Below are 20,023 nucleotides of genomic sequence, written 5' to 3' on the forward strand. Positions count from 1 at the left end.
ATTGAGAAAATTTACAGTTTCTGCATCCATGGTGGAAAGAGAAAACAAGAGAGAGAGACGAGAAGGTTCCATAAAGGGAAAGGGGGACCGGAATGGTAGGTGGTGTACAATAGGGGGACCAAAATCATTTGCCTTTTTAAAATTAATGTAGTTTTTGTTTTTTTAATACAATATATTATTAATATTAAACCTAAATAATAAAATCAAATAATATTTATATAAAAAAAACACAAATTTAAAATCCTTACCAAATGTGAAAATGATGGAATCAAGAAATGATAAAAAAAATGTCAAGTTTTGGAACTCAAATATTACCCCTCTAAAAAGATGTATAATACTAAATAAGAAGCAATTAATTAAAAGATAATTATCATAAAAAATACCATAAAAAGGGTAAAAAAAATTTATGATAGATAGAAGTGTGGGTGAAGTGGCACGTGTCAGTTATTGTGACATGGAAACCCTTCCATCATTGGAATCTCTGGTGCTGTTCGTATTAAGTAAAAATTAAAAAATAATATATATATATATATATATATATATATGATCCATAATTTGTACCAGTCCTACTTTTCAATCATCTATATTAATTAAAGAAAAAGAAAACTACAAAGACTGTAATAAAAAAACATTTATGAACTTGGTTTATAGTAGGTAAATATAAAAATGATTGATTGAAGTTTTTTAATATAGTTTATTTTTGCGATTTATGCCATTAATGGTTATAAGATCTGTATTAAAATAACATATTTTTACTTATAAACAATTTTTATAAGTACTTTTTTTATTAAATACGTTCTTAGTGAATAGTAATTATCCACAAATTATAAATAACGAGTAGATACATATAATAAATTAACTTAGAAAAAGTATAACTGATAGGATTTCTGAAAAGAAATATAGATAATTAATTAATTAGACAAATCAACTAATCGACAAAAATAAATAAAAAATAGCAAATATAATATTTTTAAAAGAACATTTAAATGGAAGATAAAGAAATTTGCATAATGATGAGATTATTTGTACAAAATATGCAACTAATCAAATATATGAACTTATAAGAGCTTTTGAAATCAAATATATGTACTTATAAGAACAAAATCCCAAGTTTTCTTTAGGGGTCCCTACCTCAAAAACCATTTCCCTGTACACTGAAACCAGTGAAATTTATCACCTAAGTGAATTAATGTAAGTTAATTTTCCTTTAGCTAGTTTGTAATCATTGCTTTGAATGGATTAGAGTGCATTCTGTGTCTCACAACATTTTTTTTAAAATTTTTCTCAGTTCATACTCATAAATGCTTCCAACGATGTATGAAAAGCGGTTTGGATTGTAGTGGTAAACGAGTTGTGGAAGCATAAAAACAATGTAATTTTTAATAGAAGTGTGACTGATGTTTCAAAAGTTTTAAAAGTTTTTGCCTTGATTCAATTAAAGGCTTGGTCGTGGGTCACTGCCAAGTCTTATACTACGCTTTTCTAATTTTCTGATTGGTGTCTTGACCCTCTGGTCTGTATGAAGATGATTTGTTGATTTTTTTTTCAGAAATTTGTTCTTTTAGGTGGAATCTCAGGGTCTGATTAGGTGAGTTGGCTAGAGTTTTTTTTATACGAGTTGAATCACCCCAAAATAGTTCACATTTATTGATTTTTTATTGTCCATAAAAAATAATTAATTTCATTTTTTAAAACAATTTCACTAAACTAAATTGAACTATCAGAATTACCATCAACCAAAATGTTATCTCTAAACATATTTTTTAATATGATAAGTTATAGTTTAATTTAATTAAATGGTTATATTTAATAATTATTCAATAAATAAAATAAACTAATTTTGTTCAGTTTTAATTTAAAATCATTTGATTTTTGTATGTCATTTAGTTCATTTAAATAGGCAAACATCAATTAAAGAGAAAGTTCCAATGTAAGAATACAAAATACATTGATGATATATTCGCAACTTAAAAAAAAACATTATTTTTTTATTAATACAATAATAATGAATAGAAAATAAATATAAAAATTAAAAGATCTTATTATTATTATTATTATATTAATAAAATGAGAAATTAACCAAATTTATATATATAAGAATCAAAATATCATCTTCAACCAAATTCACATCGAACCACACAAAGAATCTTTAAAATTTAATATTATTTACATATTCAATATAATACAAGTCTGAGTCATCATTAAGATAAACAATCTTTAATATTACTATTAGGTTCTTCAATATATCGGATAGATTATATAATAATGAGTCATCACAATAAAAAAAAATAAAAAAATCACAAACCTTAAAAAAATTATAAAATCTTTTTCAATCTTTAGAGTTTGCGTGATGCTTTTTAGGTTAGAGAGGATCAAAAAAGGAAGGATTCAATATTTTTTAGACAATTTCAAAGTATTCTTATAGTAAAAATTAAATATCACCAATGAATATTAAATAAAATTATTTTCTTTTGTCATTTTTAAATTTTAAAATATTCACAAAATCTTAATTCCTAAACCCTAGAGTCTAAAAGTGAGTAAATGGTTTTTCTTAATGCTATCTTTAAAAAAAAATCAACTTTGAGTCACAAGAAGTCTATTATAATCTATTTAATAAAGATTATGTTAATATATTTAAAAAAAGTTAGATTAAAATTTTTAGGATATTATAATAATAAGATAAAAAAAAAGGTTTTTTTCACATAATTTTTGGAGAAAATGGTATTATTTTGTGTATAGATCTGGGAAGGAGTAATATAAAAGGAGGAAGCATGATCGAAAGCACAACAGAAGGATCAATCAATGGCTTCCACAACTCTCTTTCAGTCTCTTCCTTTCTCTCTCCAAACCTCTAAACGGGACTCTCCCAGGCCCACGGCCCACTTCGTTATCCGGGCCCAGTCCCCCATCACTCAGAACAACTCCACCGCCGCCAAGCAGCGCCGCCCTGCAGACGAGAACATCCGCGACGAGGCCCGCCGCGTGAATGCGCCCCACGACCACCACCTCTTCTCCGCCAAGTACGTGCCCTTCAACGCCGACCCCTCCTCGACGGAGTCCTACTCCCTCGATGAGATCGTGTACCGCTCCCAGTCCGGCGGCCTCCTCGACGTCCAGCACGACATGGCCGCCCTCAAGCGCTTCGACGGCGAGTACTGGCGCTCGCTCTTCGACTCCCGCGTCGGCAGGACCACCTGGCCCTACGGCTCCGGCGTCTGGAGCAAGAAGGAGTGGGTGCTCCCCGAGATCCACGACGATGACATCATCTCCGCCTTCGAGGGAAACTCCAACCTCTTCTGGGCCGAGCGTTTCGGCAAACAGTTTCTCGGCATGAACGAGTTGTGGGTCAAACACTGCGGAATAAGCCACACCGGCAGCTTCAAGGATCTCGGCATGACCGTGCTCGTTAGCCAAGTCAATCGCCTGAGGAAAATGAACCGCCCCGTCGTTGGTGTCGGCTGCGCTTCCACCGGCGACACCTCTGCAGCGCTCTCCGCGTATTGCGCTTCGGCCGGGATTCCTTCCATTGTCTTTTTGCCTGCTAATAGAATCTCTCTTGCCCAGCTTGTTCAACCCATTGCCAATGGCGCCTTTGTGTTGAGTATCGACACTGATTTTGATGGGTGCATGCAGTTGATTCGAGAAGTCACTGCTGAGTTGCCCATCTATCTGGCTAATTCTCTCAACAGTTTGAGGCTTGAGGGGCAGAAAACTGCTGCTATTGAGATTCTGCAGCAGTTTGATTGGCAGGTTCCTGATTGGGTCATTGTGCCTGGTGGGAATCTTGGCAACATTTATGCCTTTTACAAAGGGTTTAAGATGTGCCAAGAGCTTGGACTTGTGGACAAGATCCCAAGGCTTGTTTGTGCTCAGGCTGCAAATGCAGATCCTTTGTATCAGTACTTCAAGTCTGGGTGGAAGGAGTTTAAGCCTGTGAGGCCCAGCACTACCTTTGCCTCTGCCATTCAGATTGGTGACCCTGTTTCCATTGATAGGGCTGTTCATGCCATTAAGAGTTGCGATGGGATTGTGGAGGAGGCGACTGAGGAGGAGCTGATGGATGCTATGGCGCAGGCGGATTCCACTGGGATGTTCATTTGCCCCCACACTGGTGTTGCTTTGACGGCATTGTTTAAGCTCAGGAACAGTGGGGTTATTAAGGCCACTGATAGGACTGTGGTGGTTAGCACTGCTCATGGCTTGAAGTTCACTCAATCCAAGATTGATTACCATTCTAAGGAGATCAAGGACATGGCTTGCCGCCATGCTAACCCACCCATGCAAGTGAAGGCTGATTTTGGGTCTGTTATGGATGTTTTGAAGACGTATTTGCAGAGTAAGGCGCATTAGGTAGGCTCTGCAAGTTTTGAGTTACTCATTAGTATTTGTTTACTTTTAGGCACTACTGAATCGTCTTTTCTATGAGCTAGGTCTGAGTGTTGTAATAATTTGCTTGATGCATTATGGCATCCATATTGGGGCAACCTTAGGATTTTTGTTGTAGATTTTTCTTTGTTGAGTCATTGCTGCTCCCGTAGAAAAATGAATTGATACGAGGAGGAATGCATTTTGTTGGCTTCTTACGGACCAACCCCTCAAAGAAAACAACCAACAAATATATTTAGAACAGTTTTCTTTCATGATATGTTATTGGCAGTAAGCTATGTTGGGTATTTTTGGCTTCTTATGGACCAACCCCTCAAAGAAAACAATCCCAACAAATATAATTAGAACAGTTTTCTTTCATGATGTGTTATTGGCATTAAGCTGTGTTGGGTTTAGGAAGTAACTCTTCAATTTGTGAGAAGAAGTGATTAAATCAAGAAGAAAAGGACAGGAAGGAGCTGCCTTGTTGGACTAAAATCATACATGTTGTATTGAATTACATGAAGGCAGCACTACTACTGCAGCTGTATGCACGGATTAATTGAAGCCACACCCATTGAAATTGTAGTCAATTTAGATGCTTCATCTTGCACTTTCTTCAAAAGATGAATTTTCCGTAGCCATTTAAGTATAATATTTTATAGTATGAAATTTGAGTTTTAAAGGCCTTCAACTGTATCTGCCATATGAGAAAAGTTGAATGAAATGTACTGTGTTGGATATCTTCTCTTCGCTCTACTTTTCATTCTGCCAATGTAGTTTACTGCTATTGTCCCACTGATATCAAAACAGAAAAATTGCCTTTGTAAATATGCATTTGAGTTGGAGTCATTGTTTGCAGAAAAGACAAGAAAGGCAATGACGAATTGGAGTTGCATTTTAACCCGTTAACATGATTTAGTTTTCCGAATTCACAAAGAAAGAGCAGAGATTATGTTGCAAGTTGCAACCAACCAGATTTCAATACAGCAAAAAAAGTATTGTTTTCTTCACATCTTTGTAGATTTCTTTTACAATATTATTCTCAGCAACAACAAAATTCAGCTGTGTTCCCAGTCATATCTTACAACATAATCAAAATCATTACAGCTAAATAATTAATACAAAAAACCAGTGGGGGTTCTATAACATTTTCAACAGGAAACTGAACAGAAATTTTGGTAAAAGATTGAGTAAAACACTTCGCTTGTATTACTGCTCTTACTGGGAGACATGTACTGCACGTATGGTGTGAGGGAGTATAGATCATCATCCTATTTAATAATTGCACATTACATACTCAGTTATATTATAATTAAATTTCATAATAAATTACCAACATATTTTTTTTTTCAAAATTAACTGTTAAATTGAAACTTCTTTTATATAGATCATATTTAAAAAAAATATTAATGCAAAATTATTTAATACTTGATTTGTGTAGATCAAAATTAACATAGTATATGTATTTTAAAATATATTAAAATATTAATTATTTAAAAAATGTTGATAAAATTTAATATAAATAGCCACAGTGATGTGAAATTACATTTTGAATAAAGTTTTTTTAGACTCCAATAATAAAAAAAATCATTCTACAATTGTTTTTAAATAAAATATTATATTATAATAAAAAGACAATTCTTTTAGTATCAAGTATATGAAATTTTAAAATAAAATATTATATTATAATAAAACAACAACTTTTTTAAGTCTCAAAAGTGAATGAAAATAATGTCAAATTATGATTCAAATATGATTCTTTTACATTTCAGCAAAAGAGAGAAAAAGAACAATTCACAATTGATTCAGGAGTTGTGAACATATAAGTAATCTTATTATACACCAACCAGTATAATTCCCTTTTTAAAATGGAAAATTTATTACTTGTTTTTTTCTGGCCATATTACAGATCAAACTCATTACAACTAAATAACAAATACAAAAAAAAGAGCATCTGGTGTTTCTCTATCTTTTCAACAAGAAAACTGTATAAAACTTTTCGTGTAAGATTGAGTAAAACACTTCCTTGTATTACACTGAACTTACCGGAAACTACTCTGTGTTTTGAAAAAACTGCACAAACCTTTCCTTAAACAAGAATGTTTTGCTGGGCTGTTCGTATGCTCTCTTCCTAATTGTCTGTGCTTACTTTCTTTAGGTTCAAAGGAAGAACTTCATAGGTTTTCAAACTAGAATCCAGCCAAATAGGGATGGTGAATAATCAAGAACATACAAGGAATGATTCACCATTTTAGTCTATTATTTTCACTCCTCAGAGGCATTGCTTTTTCCAAGGAACCATTGTTTTATTAACTCTGTGTTAACCCTCTTGCTAACCAAACCAATCACAGCAAGGTGATGTGTTGCTCACTGCAAGCAGTATCAAAGGAAGTGTTAAGCATATGCCATAAAGTCCAAACTTGGACTCAAATGCATACGTGAGAACCAAAAAAGTTCACTTCAGAACAAGTCTCAGAAAGAAAGCAAAAATATAAACGAATCAAAGAATAAAGACATCAATTTTGCACCTTAAACAGCTTTGGGTTTTGGAGAAGGGCGTAGATTGGATGTACCAATCCCCTGCTTCTCCTCCATCCTCAAACCAGCTCTGAACCTTTCAATAAAAGTATCAGCTTTGGTGTCAACATCAGGGCTAGGATCATAGAACAATAACATTGCAGATTCTTCACCATCTTCACTTCTTCCTGACTCCACAACTTCATCTTCCAAATCTGGCGACCCACCACTCGAGCTACTAATGCTATTTATTCTAACAAAGTCACCCTGCACCCGGAACTTCCACGCCGGCATCTTGAACGGCGGCGGTGGCGGCGGAGGTATAGTAATCAAAGGTGACTCGTTACCAGTAACAGCCACATTTTCCTTCGAGAAAGTCTCTATCTTTTTTGATTCAAGGGAACTAGCCACACTCCCACGAACTGGTTCGGTTTTGGATAATGAAAAATGCGGCGATGAAGCAGACTCAACTTTCTTCCTCTTTCTTTTCTTAGAAGGAAACAGAGTATGAAAAACAGAGGAAGCTCGAGGTTGTGAATGAGGTTCAGAATTTCGAATATGCTTAAGATTTTCAAAGCTTTGTTTCTTCTTCTTTCCCTTCAAAGATGTCAACGACTCTTTAGTTGCACTTCTTTCCTTATTCTTATTCTTATTCTCCTCCCTCGGAACTGGTGGTGGAGACGCCGGTGACGGCGGTGACGGCGGAACCTCTTTATCTACCACTTCTATCTTCTTCACGCTCTGTTCTTCAAAGTCAAATCTAGAATAACCGTTAACGTGTGTGTCATCATAAAACCGCCATCTTTCATCGGAGGCTAGCCACGGCGACTCTTGGCGGAGATCCGGATAGGAGTTGAAACTCCTGAGCCTGTTATACGATTTGTACGGCGTGCGATCTGGTTCCTCGTACCACGGTGGCGTTGTTGCAGGGCTTGGTTTCTCGTACTGGTGTGGCGTGTCGGAGAAGCTTTCGTTGGTGCTGTCCCTGCTGAGGAAGGCGCAGAGAATGGCGAAGAGGATAAGCACGAAGTTGAGGGAGTCCCAGCTCTTCTTCACCGAATTCGGTTTGAAGAGATGGTAGGGGAAAGAGTGCAACGCGGAGAAGATGGTGGGAATTATGACCAACATGAATGCAAGTGCAATCACCAGCACGCATATCAGAACTGCACCGGAGCTGAGGAACAGCGAGTAAGATCGGCGGAGGCGGCGGTGGCCGCCGTTCTCCGTCCAGAAGGTTGGTGGCGCGTCTTCTTCTTCTGCTTCCATTTGTTTTTCGCTTAATGTTGTGAACAATCTTTGCTTATATAGACGTAAATAGGTGATTAATATTATTCTATTAATTATTTAATTTTTTTACCATATTTTATTATATGAATTTAATGAAATATTATATACATGCAATTTGTTATGTCATGCATGAGTAAGAAACTATTTGCAATTCAATAAAAAGAGTTTGATAGAAAAACATACACTTTATATCTTAATAAATTAATATTTTATTTATTTTTATTTAAAAATATTAAATATATGTTATTTATTGTTTACAGTGTGAACAAAAGTTTTCTAAAAATGGTGTAAACGATTTTCCATGTGCATTTCGAAATGGTCAAATTTAAAGGAAAAAAATATTAGTATTTTTATTTTATGCTTGAAGACTATTACAACGAGCCAATAATTGGACTAACTCAATTTATGCCATATTCAAGTAATCACGTTGCTTCTGCATCAAGTTTATAATAATACCATTGCAAATTATAGCTGCATATATTTTCTTTAAACTTTGTTTTTCCCACAACTTCCTAGATTTTGCTATTAATTTTGTACCTCTTGTTGTTGCCTCTGAACATGGCTTCCATAAAGACATTAAAATAAGTAGAATTAGTTACTATTGCACACCATAAAACTAACGATTTAAATAACTTATAAATGATAATTGATTATTGAATTTGTTTACAAATTGATTATGAAAAATAAGATTTAAAATGAGATAATTATTGGAGATGTTAGCTCGAAATAAAGATATTTCATAGTATATAGGTTTGTACAAACATCATTTATAAGTTGATTTTATAAGACTTAAAAGTTCACTTCTTAATATGATATCAAAGTTGTTTAAAGTTTATTACAATGAAAGTATGTTAAGTTTATTAAATGATCATTCATTCGACTATTCATAATATATAATCTCACACGAGTGGTGAGAGTGTTTGTTGAGTTAATTTTAAAGAACATTTTTTAATAATAATTATTAATTTTAGAACCTAAGTTTTTTTTTTATGACGGTTTCCAGATAAAAAGTAATTAATATTTTATAGCATTTGTTTATAAGATTAATTTGATAGTTTACTTGCAAAAACATTACATAGCCGAGTTTTCTCGTGAGATCACCAAAATATTTTAAAAATTTGGAGTCACGTAATTGCATTAAAGATAAAATTGAGAATGACAAGTAACGAAAAACATGAATAGGATCAATAAAATATATGATATTGACATTTTTTTAAATTAAATAAAATTGGTGTGATTCTCAGTTTAAAAATTATTTACCTAAAAACAGAAGTGCAAAGATTAATATAAAACTTTAAAAAAAAGCAGAAATATATAGCCAATATTATCAAGGCTTTATATATCTCTATTCAGTAAAATTTACTGAATAAAATGAATAAATATTAAAAAAAACTAGGTTACTTATATATATTTTATTTAAAATGTATTATTTGATTCCTTGTATAATGTTGAAGAAAGCGTGTTACAGCTTGTGTTTTTGTTGTTTATTACGTTAATAGGAACCATTGTCTAACAAGATTGAAGCATGTTCGATTATTTCGCCTTTGTTACGTTTTGTGCAAAACATGTTTTCTGTATTTAGACATTTGACTTTATCTTTTAGTTTATCACCCTATGCACAAGGAACATTCTTTGAATTTTCCTTTACATTTAAAAATTGAATTTAACTACAATATGTAATTTAAAAAAAATTATAGTTATTTAATTATTCTTGGAGCATGGAATGATATATAATTAGAATTTAAGACTGCTAAAAAAGTTAAAATAATTTCATATATAGTGTCGATCAATTTACGCGTTTCATTAATGGTACACTGTTATTTAATTTTAATTTATTATATATGATTAGATCCTTTATTTATATTCAATGAGAAATTATTGTTTGGTATATATATATATATATATATATATATATTATGGTAAACTATATCTCTATTTCTCATTCTACTATAAAACATGTAATAATAGTTAATGAATGTTTATCAAATTTACTAGTAATTTAAAATGTCTATAATTTTATTTATTATTGTAATTTATATATTTTTTTTTTTAATGTGAAGATATATCAACATTGTATCAGATAAGGAACTAGATATATTGACAATCATGTATCAGATTATAAGTGAAAAAATAAATATATATTTTTTTAAATGATTTTTTTTAAAATTTTTATTAATCCAATCAGAGTTATAAAGAGATGAATTTCAATCTGTAATTGTTAGTAATATTTTACTGTAAATAAGCTAAAATTGGGTTTACATTTAAGATACAACGGGATTTAAGTGTATTTATGATGAAAATAGAAAAAAAAATGTTCAAACTCGTAGACATGAATCAATGAGATAACAACCACATTGGTTATTGTAGTGTTAGATTTTGTGAAATCAACGTTGTTCTTGATTATGGATTCAAGTGCAGGAGAAGAAGAATCCACCTTCATCGCCGTTGATAGTGATCGGAACAGCCAACACGCAGTCAAATGGGCTGTGGAACATCTCTTGAAGAATAATTCTCCTTGCACACTCGTTCATGTCATAACTAAGAACTTATATCACAGTACATTGCTCAAACTCATGCTTTAAACCTGCAGCAATATATTTGAGCAATGTGTTATGTTTCTAATGAACACATTTACTTTTGATTTGGTTTGTGTAGATGATTTAGAGGTTTTCCCCAAGCAGGGTTGCCCACCAACAGAAGAAGAATTGAACCAGTTTTTTCTTTCCTTTCGAGGAATTTGTGCTCGAAAAGGGGTGCTGAAAACTATTTTAGTTTCATTACTAAGGTTGAGTTAATATGAATGTAGATATGTTTACATGAGTTTATGATTATGATCATTGAATGTTTCAGGTCGTAGTTAAAGAGTTAGTTCTGCATGACATTGATGTAGCAAATGCACTTACTAATTACATAATTCACAACTCTATCAGCAATGTTGTTGTTGGTGCTTCTCGCTCCAATGCTCTTATAAGGTCATTCTCTTTCTCTCTCACAAACAATATAGAAGTTTCTGCAGAAATCAGAAATGAATGTACACAAAAATATTTAGTGGTAATTATGTTGTGCAGGAAATTTAAAGATGTAGATGTGCCAACTAGCTTGGTAAGGTCTGTGCCACAATCTTGCATGGTGCACATCATATCAAAAAGAAAAGTGCAGAATATTAGACCTCATTCACAAAATATTAGTATTGTTCCATCAAAATCTCTAAAAAGCATTAGGGAAGGTTTTCGATCCAAAGACTTAAACAGGTGTGTGAGCACAGAACATTTATAATTTGATGGTAATAGAAGAAAATGTTGATGAATGAGATTATACATTTTTTATACTGCTATATATGCAGAAAATCACTCCAATCTAGATTTTGGCAAGGCTCAAACAATGAGGGGTTATCTCAGGTGACACTACACAAGACCAATGCAGATACTACTTTCCCAAAACCATTAGATCAAACTTGCTCTTTACAAAATTCAGCCAATAAAACTTTTCTTAAAGGTGACTCTTCAAGGTTGTTTGATCTTCAAATGAGTGAGACATCACATGAAACTCAAGATGTAGTCACTAATCCAAACAATTGCACTTGTAGGAGAAAATCTTCTAAAAAGTCTCTGGTAGGTGATGTTTCATTATATAATTTTGTATTACCCTTGAGATTTTTTGCATGGTTTTCAAATCATAAATGGATAATTAAAGCTTGGTTATTTTGTAGAAAGGCAAGGACATAACAATAAGTAAATTAGAACTCGAAATGCAGAGAAAAAAGAAGAAGGTAATGTTAAAAATTTCACCTCACTCTTTGGTTTTTAATATAATATTCCTCCAAAAAAGATTAATATTTATCATTTAGGAAATGAAGCATGAAAACATTAGACAAGAAGAGGGAGACATGAAAAAAGCTAGGCTTGTTGAAGTGCCTACATTGACATTGCCAAAGGTGGGAAGACAAAAAACTAAGGCAACAATGGAGTCAAGTGAAATATTAAAACCAGAAGCAATGAAAAGTGAAAAAGGAAAACAAACTGAAATAAAAGTCATGCATGAAGAAGAAGATAAGAATGAAATCGCACACAACAAAGTGCTATTTAAAAGATACAATATTAAAGAAATTGAAGTAGCAACTAATTACTTTGACAATGCCCTCAAAATTGGTGAAGGTGCATATGGACCTGTTTTCAAAGGGATGCTTGATCACATTGATGTTGCTGTTAAGGCCCTGAGACCTGACATAACCCAAGGGGAGAAGCAGTTTCAACAAGAGGTACTCATACTTTTACTTTTCCAAAAACATGTTACAATTTTAACCAAAAATTCACTGAAGTCCTCTTTATTTGACAACATAGGTTATAACTAGTTATATTTTTCTCAAAATTGGTACATGACAGGTTAATGTTTTGAGCACAATAGAACATTCAAACATGGTTAAACTTTTAGGTGCATGTCCAGAGTATGGATGCCTTGTGTATGAGTACATGGAAAATGGAAGTTTAGAAGATCGTCTCTTCCAAAAAGATAACACACCAACAATCCAATGGAAAGTTAGATTCAAAATAGCATCTGAAATTGCCACAGGCCTCCTTTTCCTTCATCAGACAAAGCCTGAGCCAATTGTGCATCGTGACCTCAAACCAGCAAATATTTTGTTGGACTGTAACTATGCTAGCAAGATCACTGATGTGGGTTTGGCAAGACTAGTTCCCCCTAGAGTAGCTAACAAAAGCACTCAATACCATAAGACAACTGCAGCTGGTACACTTTGCTACATTGATCCAGAGTATCAACAAACAGGACTATTGGGTGTTAAATCAGACATATATTCACTAGGTGTGATGTTATTGCAAATTATAACAGGAAAGCCTCCTATGGGTGTGGCTCACTTAGTTCAAGAGGCCATAGACAAAGGTAGATTTTCAGAGGTTCTTGATCCAAATGTCACTGATTGGCCTGTTGAGGAAACTTTATCATTTGCTAAGTTGGCTTTAAAGTGTTGTGAGATGAGAAAACGAGATAGACCAGAACTTGATTCTGTCATTTTGCCAGAGTTAAATCGGCTTCGAAATTTAGGTGAAGTAGTCACTAGCATTGTACCTTACAAATAGGTTAATGACTAACTTAGTACATTTAATTGCACCAAATTATGCTTTTATGAAAATACAAGTTGATGAGAAAAAACTCATTGCAAAAGTTCAATATCATACATAAATCCATATTTTTTTTCAAGATGTACAAAAACTTAAGTAATTCTAGATGTACATTTTTTTTTCTTATTAAAAGATATTTATACAAGAGTTAAAAAAAAAATATTTTCTAATTCTTAGTTGTTTCTATTTATAAAGGTGAATAATATTTATTTTGTTTTTGTTCGTTATGATTATAGTATTTATTGATTGATTATTTCTTTCTCCAACTATTCATTCTGATTTCAAAAGAATTAAAAAGATATTCATTCTCATATCTTTTGTCTTCCTTCCTCTCTTTTGTTCATATCTGTTCTATTTTATAATACTTCTTCTCCAAGTTTGTGTTTTCTTTATGACATTTTTCAAAAAATGAGCTAGACAAAATCATGGGTAAAGGTTTCATGTCATGTAAATTTATGTATAGTATGAATAACAATCCTAATATGAGAATGAAAAGAAAACATCAACAATTTCTCCAATTTCTCTAAATTTGTATATATCAATTAACCACATTTATTTAGTATATTTGATATATTTGTATGTGTACAAATTTTTATTTGTATATTTAGCAAAATAAAAGACTATTTTATTAACTTGGTTAAAGGTTGATAAATAAGTTAACCGAATTATCAATAAACTAACTAATAGATGAGTTGGTAATGGTAAATTAATATAATATAAAAAATTATTAAGATAAATATTTTGATTTTATAACTAATATGAGAAATACATTTTAGATAGTTTGAATAAAGAATTAATCGAATTAATCTTAAAACATATATTTTTATATATTCTTCTAGAATTATTCGAATAGATCTATAGAAAAAAATAATATGAATTTCTTTAGAAATGTAGTAAATAGATGTCTAAATTTACAATAGAAAACCCTAATTAAAAGTTTATTTTTCCAATGGTTCTAAGTATTGTCGAGGTAGAAAATTTACAGTAATTTTGTAACTTAAATAGTGTATTCATATTTTTGTTCTGATTTGATAAACTCCACCCACCCTTCACTTTTCTTTTAATTCAAATTTGTTTTTTATAATTTATTTTCGTGCAAGAAAAGAAAAAAAAAAGCACAAAAAGTTAGAAAAAAAAAGACTTGGAGTAACAAGCAAGAAGTTTCTCATTTCCGGTTCGAGCCGAAAATAAAAATCTAACCAGACCGGACCGGGTCTCTAACGCGCCGCCATTCCCCAAATCATAACTCTCGAAACAGCGTCGTTCGTTCATCTGCAACTCTCTGATTGTTCCTTTCTCTCTGAAACCCAAACCCTAACCCTAACCTCCACCGTCTGGAAGCCTCTCCAATGGCGTACCAGACCCCCGATCGAGATTCAGGATCCGATCCAAAGACTCCAACGCGTCTCTATAACCCCTACAAGGACCTTGAAGTCCCCATTCGCAACCTCTACCAGCTACCAACCTCCCCCGAGTATCTCTTCGTCGAGGAGGCTCGCCGCAAGCGTCGATCCTGGGGCGAGAACCTCACCTTCTACACCGGATGTGGCTACCTCGCCGGCGCCGTCGGCGGTGCCGGTTTCGGCCTCGTCGAAGGGGTAAAGTCCTTCGAGACCGGTGACACCGCCAAGCTCCGCATCAACCGCGTCCTCAACTCCTCCGGTCATGCCGGGCGCTCCTGGGGCAACCGCCTCGGCGTCATTGGCCTGCTCTACGCCGGCATCGAGAGCGGGATCGTGGCGGCGAGGGACACCGACGACGTCTGGAACAGCGTCGCGGCGGGACTCGGCACTGGCGCGCTGTATCGCGCCGCGAGAGGGGTGCGGTCGGCGGCGGTGGCGGGAGCCGTTGGCGGCGTCGTGGTTGGAGTTGCTGTCACGGCGAAGCAGGCGTTGAAACGCTACGTGCCTATATGAGAACGACGCATTTTGTGAGCACTTAATTTTTCTTCCTTTATTGGGGTTACTATCAATTTTGAGCGATTGTTGGGGTATAAGCATTGTTATACCAGCATGTGGCAGTGTTTGCCGTTGCAAACAATTGGTTTTACTGTTATGCATATTTTTTTCAGCTTGATAATGGCTAACCTTTCTAATGTAATTTGTCGAATCACCATGCATGAATAATTAGGACGGCTTTAATGCTGGATATATAGTATCAGAAATATCGTTCTTCTGTAGTGGATGCAATTGGAAGATTGTGTAATGGGCTTTGCAAAAAGATTTTGTGGTACATGATTTGATAGAAGTACTGGTTAGTTAATATTTGTGCTGAAAGAATCCCGCGTCATATGTGTGTTCTTATGATTAATGAATTCAGGGGATATGCATTTTTTACTCTAATAAGATCTGTGATATTAGAGCAATGAATTGGGTGCCAATTTTTAGCATAAAGTATGTATCATCTGGTGATTTCAGGTAGAATATCAGTGGAGATGTTCTGTTTAATAAGTTTGGTATGCTTGTTTTTATGCCCTCCTATCTCTTTATATCTTGAGATACTAGCAAGTGTGTTTTGTTCAATCTTATTTATATGATTATGTAATAGCTAATAGTGTATTGTCGATAACTATCATGCCATTTATTCAGCTAATAATTTTATTTAGTTGAAAGGAGACATTTGTGCTCTATACGAGTTAACAAAACATATGCTGATCTACTATGGTTTGACTGCATATTATCTGATGGAGCTATTTCATTGATAAACCACTATTAGTGTCTGCAAGGAACTTTTTTCCCGTTAAAAGAATGTTTGCAAAAGTAATTAGTGTTTTGACGGAATTCAGTTGACAGTAGATGCGATGTGGATTCTGTTCTTGTCATGTTAGAACTTCTAATTTGGTAATGTAGCCTTACACTTTTGATGCAATAAGCTCATAAACAAGCTAGAACACTATTAGCCACCTCAATCTCTTACCTCTTAATTGATGCTATTAATTCTTTTGCTCAAACCATAGCAATAAAAATATTCATTGAGCTTTTCTGTGTACAAATTTCCCATCATGGCTTCATGCTTGTCTTGCTAGGTGTTGTTTAGGGCTAGAATTGACTAAAGAAAAGTTTCTGAGCTATATTTATGTTGTTTGGTTTTCTATACAAGGGGATTGGTTTTCTATAGAAGGGGTATATATTGCCAATTAGCACCGAGGGATTTCCCCCCTTCTTTTTTTTCCTTCTGTGGTGTTTTTGTGCAACTCTAGTTTCTTATGTATCCTTCTGAAAGATTGTGATATTTGGTTTCTCCAACATAATAGAAGTCTTAACTTAGAAATTTACTAGTGTCAGCCTAGTCGGGGTGGGGTTAGGTAGTTTTCATGGTGTTCTAACTTTCTAGGTTTGAAGTTTAAACCCAATGTTGCTGTTTTTTCTCAAACATACACAAAAAAAAAACTTTTTACATGACCCTAGAGATCTTGAGCTCCCAAAAATACAGTTGTTATTCTTTTGCATATGAACGCATTTTTTACCGAAATTATATTTCTACTTTTGTTTAGTAACTTGTTTCCTTTTGGGATTGGACTTTTTCTACTCAGTGAATGAACAGAAAGCGTGGAGGAGGGTGTTTATACAGTCATTCTTCTTTTCGTTAATAAATTAAGCACAACATTGGTTGATTATTCTGAACTTCATTTTTGATACTGAAGTTATTTTTATGCTTTGACACTCCATTTCCTTTATAAGTAGAGCTCAATTAGTTGATTATTATTACAGTATAATTGGTGGGACTAATTCTACTTATTGAGAAAAAGGCTTTGATGGTTTCTCCGTTCAGTAGAAAGGCTCATAACATGATGAATGGTATTCGTAAGCTTTGGTTTTGTTCATGTGGTCCTTAGATGCATTCAATTTGTCCCCCAGAAAATGGGACAAATTTCATTTCGAATGAGATTGTTTGGTATTATTGTCCGTAGAACTAAACTGAAGTTAACATTTTGGGTTGTCTGAATGGAAGAAAACAACATGAAGAATGAGGACAAGAGAGAAGAAACTATGGCCGTATAAATGCCAACTATGCTTTTTTTTGGGACAAGGACCCATCACAGTGAAAATTTGCACTTGATCTTCTTGTTTTCACCTGAAAACAGTGTGTAAAAAAACTCTTGGCGTTCTGCTTTAGCTGCTAAGCAAGATTTTTTTTTCTTAATGAGTTTGATTTCAAGAAACCCATTTTTTAAATAAATTTACTAATTAAAGAAAAATTTATTGTATAAAAAAATAATTCCTTCAAAATAGAAATCACTTTTTTAATTAAAATTAAACATATCTTCTAGTAAAATTTATTTGACAATAATTGAATATAAAAATGTGAGTTTGATAAAGTTTATGTACCTGTGTGACCGGATGACTCGGGGAGTGATCAACACCCTGACAAGTTAAGTTAACTACCTAACTTTGGTGAGAAAGTCACATGATGACACGTGACCGATCGCGACGGTTATAGGTTGATTAAGTCAGCAAAATTAATTCATAATTAAAAGTTGTTTAGTGCAACCTTAAACATGAACCATTGCAACGAGTCATAGGTTGACTAAGTCAGCAGGATAAATTCATAATTAAAAGTTGTTTAGTGTAATCTTAAACATGAACCAACTTCTTAATTTGGTCCACCAATGAAGGGAAACTAAGGTAATATAAGTAGCGTGCATTCCAAAGAGAAAGATACGTCATTATCTACCGTACTCTGACACCCGAGTGTTGTCCTTGATTGACTTGAGTGTTGGAGTGCCTTCTGCAGATACTATCCCACTTACGAAATCATATGATCGAGATGATCGAGAAGAGGAAAGTGAAGCAAGAAGCTTGGAGAGCTAGGAGCCAGAAAAAATCGTTCTCTATGCTCTAAACCCATTCGAGAACAGTTTATTATCATTAAAATAGAATTGGAGTTAAGTTTCTTAAAGTAAGTTTTTTAAAAGAATTGGAGTTAAGTTTCTTAAAGTAAGTTTTTTAAAAGTAACAACGAAAATACTGTGAAAATCATAAAAATGATTTAAGAACTCTAATAAGGAATTCCTACAAAAGATTTTTAACCATTCGGCTCCAATTATTCCTGCCAGCTGCTCTTATAAATGGAAAACACCTTTGTACTCACCAATAAAAAAAGCACTTAATAATCAATATACTAATACTTTAATTATATTTTTCAAATTTAATTTAAAATATTAATATATGCTATTACATTATTAAAATTGATTCAAAGTGAGTGTTTTTAAAGAATGTTAAAAAGTATAATTTCTTTTCAAGGAAAAATAGAGGGACAAAAGAACCCTCCATCTCACCGTCAGGCTTTTTGTTTATGAAGAACACTAAACATTTATTAAAGAGCAACAGAAAAATGATGCAGAGTATTTCTTGGGCTTTTCTTCTTTTAAGTAATGGCCCAATTTTAGTTTTACTACTGCTCATTCTTTTTTATGAACCTATTTCTTTTAAACAACTTTTTACTAATCTAGATTGGTTTCATGCCATTGCAAATCGAGTATGATGCCATGTTGCAAATATACATGCTCTCTTACTCCTCTTCCTGCTTATGCAACAAAGTTTGTTGCAAATGGGTTTTTAAAACCAAGTTTTGTAGTAAAACCAACAACAATTCTTGTTCTCACCCAAGTTATTTTTTCATAATGACCATTGATACATCTCTTTGGCAACCTGGAACAAACAGTTTATATACACCAACCACTAGATTTGAATCTTCTGACTTCACAGTTTATTTACATCAACCACCAGATTTGAATCTTCTGACTTGACACTTGAATGCAAGTTAAAGAAAGTGATCTACAAAATTATATATCTTTTTAATATATATCAAAATTTACTTTAAGACTCTTAAAATTTATTATGCAATGAATCACCAATAAATATAATGTCATATCCTATATGAGATAATTTTACATTCATATGAGATAATTTTACATTTATGTATTTTAGTATGAGAGATAAGATGTTGAAAATCTCACATTAAACTAATTTATAATATAAAAGTAAAGACAATTTTATCTCATAAGTTTTTTTTAAAAAAGATTAATTAGACTTAATACAACTCATTTCTATATAAAATTAAATAAAAATTTATACCTTCAAAATTGTTCCGTATAATAATTCATATTTCTAATAACTTTTGTGTGTTTTTATTCACATATTTTTTTTTAAAGACGCAATCAAAATTAACATGTAAATAGGGTTAACTTGAAAGTAAAAGATAACTATTAAAAACCTGAATAAAATATTACAAGTTAGGTATAAAAGATATTAAAAAGCTTAGAAATAAAAAATTTAACATAAATGAAAGATGAAAAATTACTTAACTTAGTTTAATCATGCATCTAAAATTATGCTTAAGAATTTAAAGCCAATATCAAAATCAATTTACAGACACAAGAATCAAGAAGCTTTGTAGAAGATAAACAACTCAATAAACACATTAATAGGTCATCAATTCAAAACTAAAGATTAAACTGATAAAAACAAAAAATAAAGTTATATATTGCTATTAATTCATTTGGGATGTGTCACCTTTGAAAGCTGTTCAAATTTGACACTTGCCCTTCACTTCAAACGAACCACATGCACACTCATACTCTGTGTTCATGCATGGTTTTTTGTCCTTTCTGCATGGATTCTGTGTGACACCTTGCATTTTCAGGACTCGTGCATGCTCATCCTTATCTGGGACATGCATCTCTAAATTATCACGCACATATCCTTAGAATC

At 33.0% G+C, this 20,023-nt stretch overlaps 4 protein-coding genes across 4 annotated transcripts; 3 read left to right on the top strand and 1 right to left on the bottom strand.

Annotated features, from left to right (window-relative positions):
• Positions 1 to 2,766: 2,766 nt before the first annotated feature.
• LOC137835825 (threonine synthase, chloroplastic-like) lies at positions 2,767 to 5,108 on the top strand. Its single transcript, XM_068644534.1, has one exon. It carries the CDS (start codon positions 2,803 to 2,805, stop codon positions 4,348 to 4,350), a length of 1,548 nt encoding a protein of 515 aa, XP_068500635.1. The 5' UTR covers positions 2,767 to 2,802; the 3' UTR covers positions 4,351 to 5,108.
• A 1,115-nt stretch (positions 5,109 to 6,223) lies between these two features.
• Positions 6,224 to 8,164, bottom strand: LOC137835824 (uncharacterized). The gene is made up of 2 exons (XM_068644533.1): positions 6,897 to 8,164; positions 6,224 to 6,738 (listed from the first exon to the last, which is right to left on the bottom strand). Exon 1 carries the CDS (start codon positions 8,149 to 8,151, stop codon positions 6,898 to 6,900), a length of 1,254 nt encoding a protein of 417 aa, XP_068500634.1. The 5' UTR covers positions 8,152 to 8,164; the 3' UTR covers positions 6,224 to 6,738; position 6,897.
• Positions 8,165 to 10,574: 2,410 nt separating this feature from the next.
• On the top strand, positions 10,575 to 13,268 carry LOC137834419 (U-box domain-containing protein 52-like). Its single transcript, XM_068642475.1, has 8 exons — positions 10,575 to 10,728; positions 10,828 to 10,925; positions 11,023 to 11,144; positions 11,241 to 11,423; positions 11,516 to 11,783; positions 11,882 to 11,941; positions 12,020 to 12,430; positions 12,555 to 13,268. Exons 1-8 carry the CDS (start codon positions 10,575 to 10,577, stop codon positions 13,266 to 13,268), a joined length of 2,010 nt encoding a protein of 669 aa, XP_068498576.1.
• Positions 13,269 to 14,462: 1,194 nt separating this feature from the next.
• Positions 14,463 to 15,515, top strand: LOC137835826 (mitochondrial import inner membrane translocase subunit TIM23-2-like). The gene has a single exon (XM_068644535.1). It carries the CDS (start codon positions 14,660 to 14,662, stop codon positions 15,224 to 15,226), a length of 567 nt encoding a protein of 188 aa, XP_068500636.1. The 5' UTR covers positions 14,463 to 14,659; the 3' UTR covers positions 15,227 to 15,515.
• The last annotated feature ends 4,508 nt before the right edge of the window (positions 15,516 to 20,023 follow it).

This window comes from Phaseolus vulgaris, chromosome 5 (assembly GCF_000499845.2).
Source record: "Phaseolus vulgaris cultivar G19833 chromosome 5, P. vulgaris v2.0, whole genome shotgun sequence".
Classification (NCBI taxonomy): domain Eukaryota; kingdom Viridiplantae; phylum Streptophyta; class Magnoliopsida; order Fabales; family Fabaceae; genus Phaseolus; species Phaseolus vulgaris.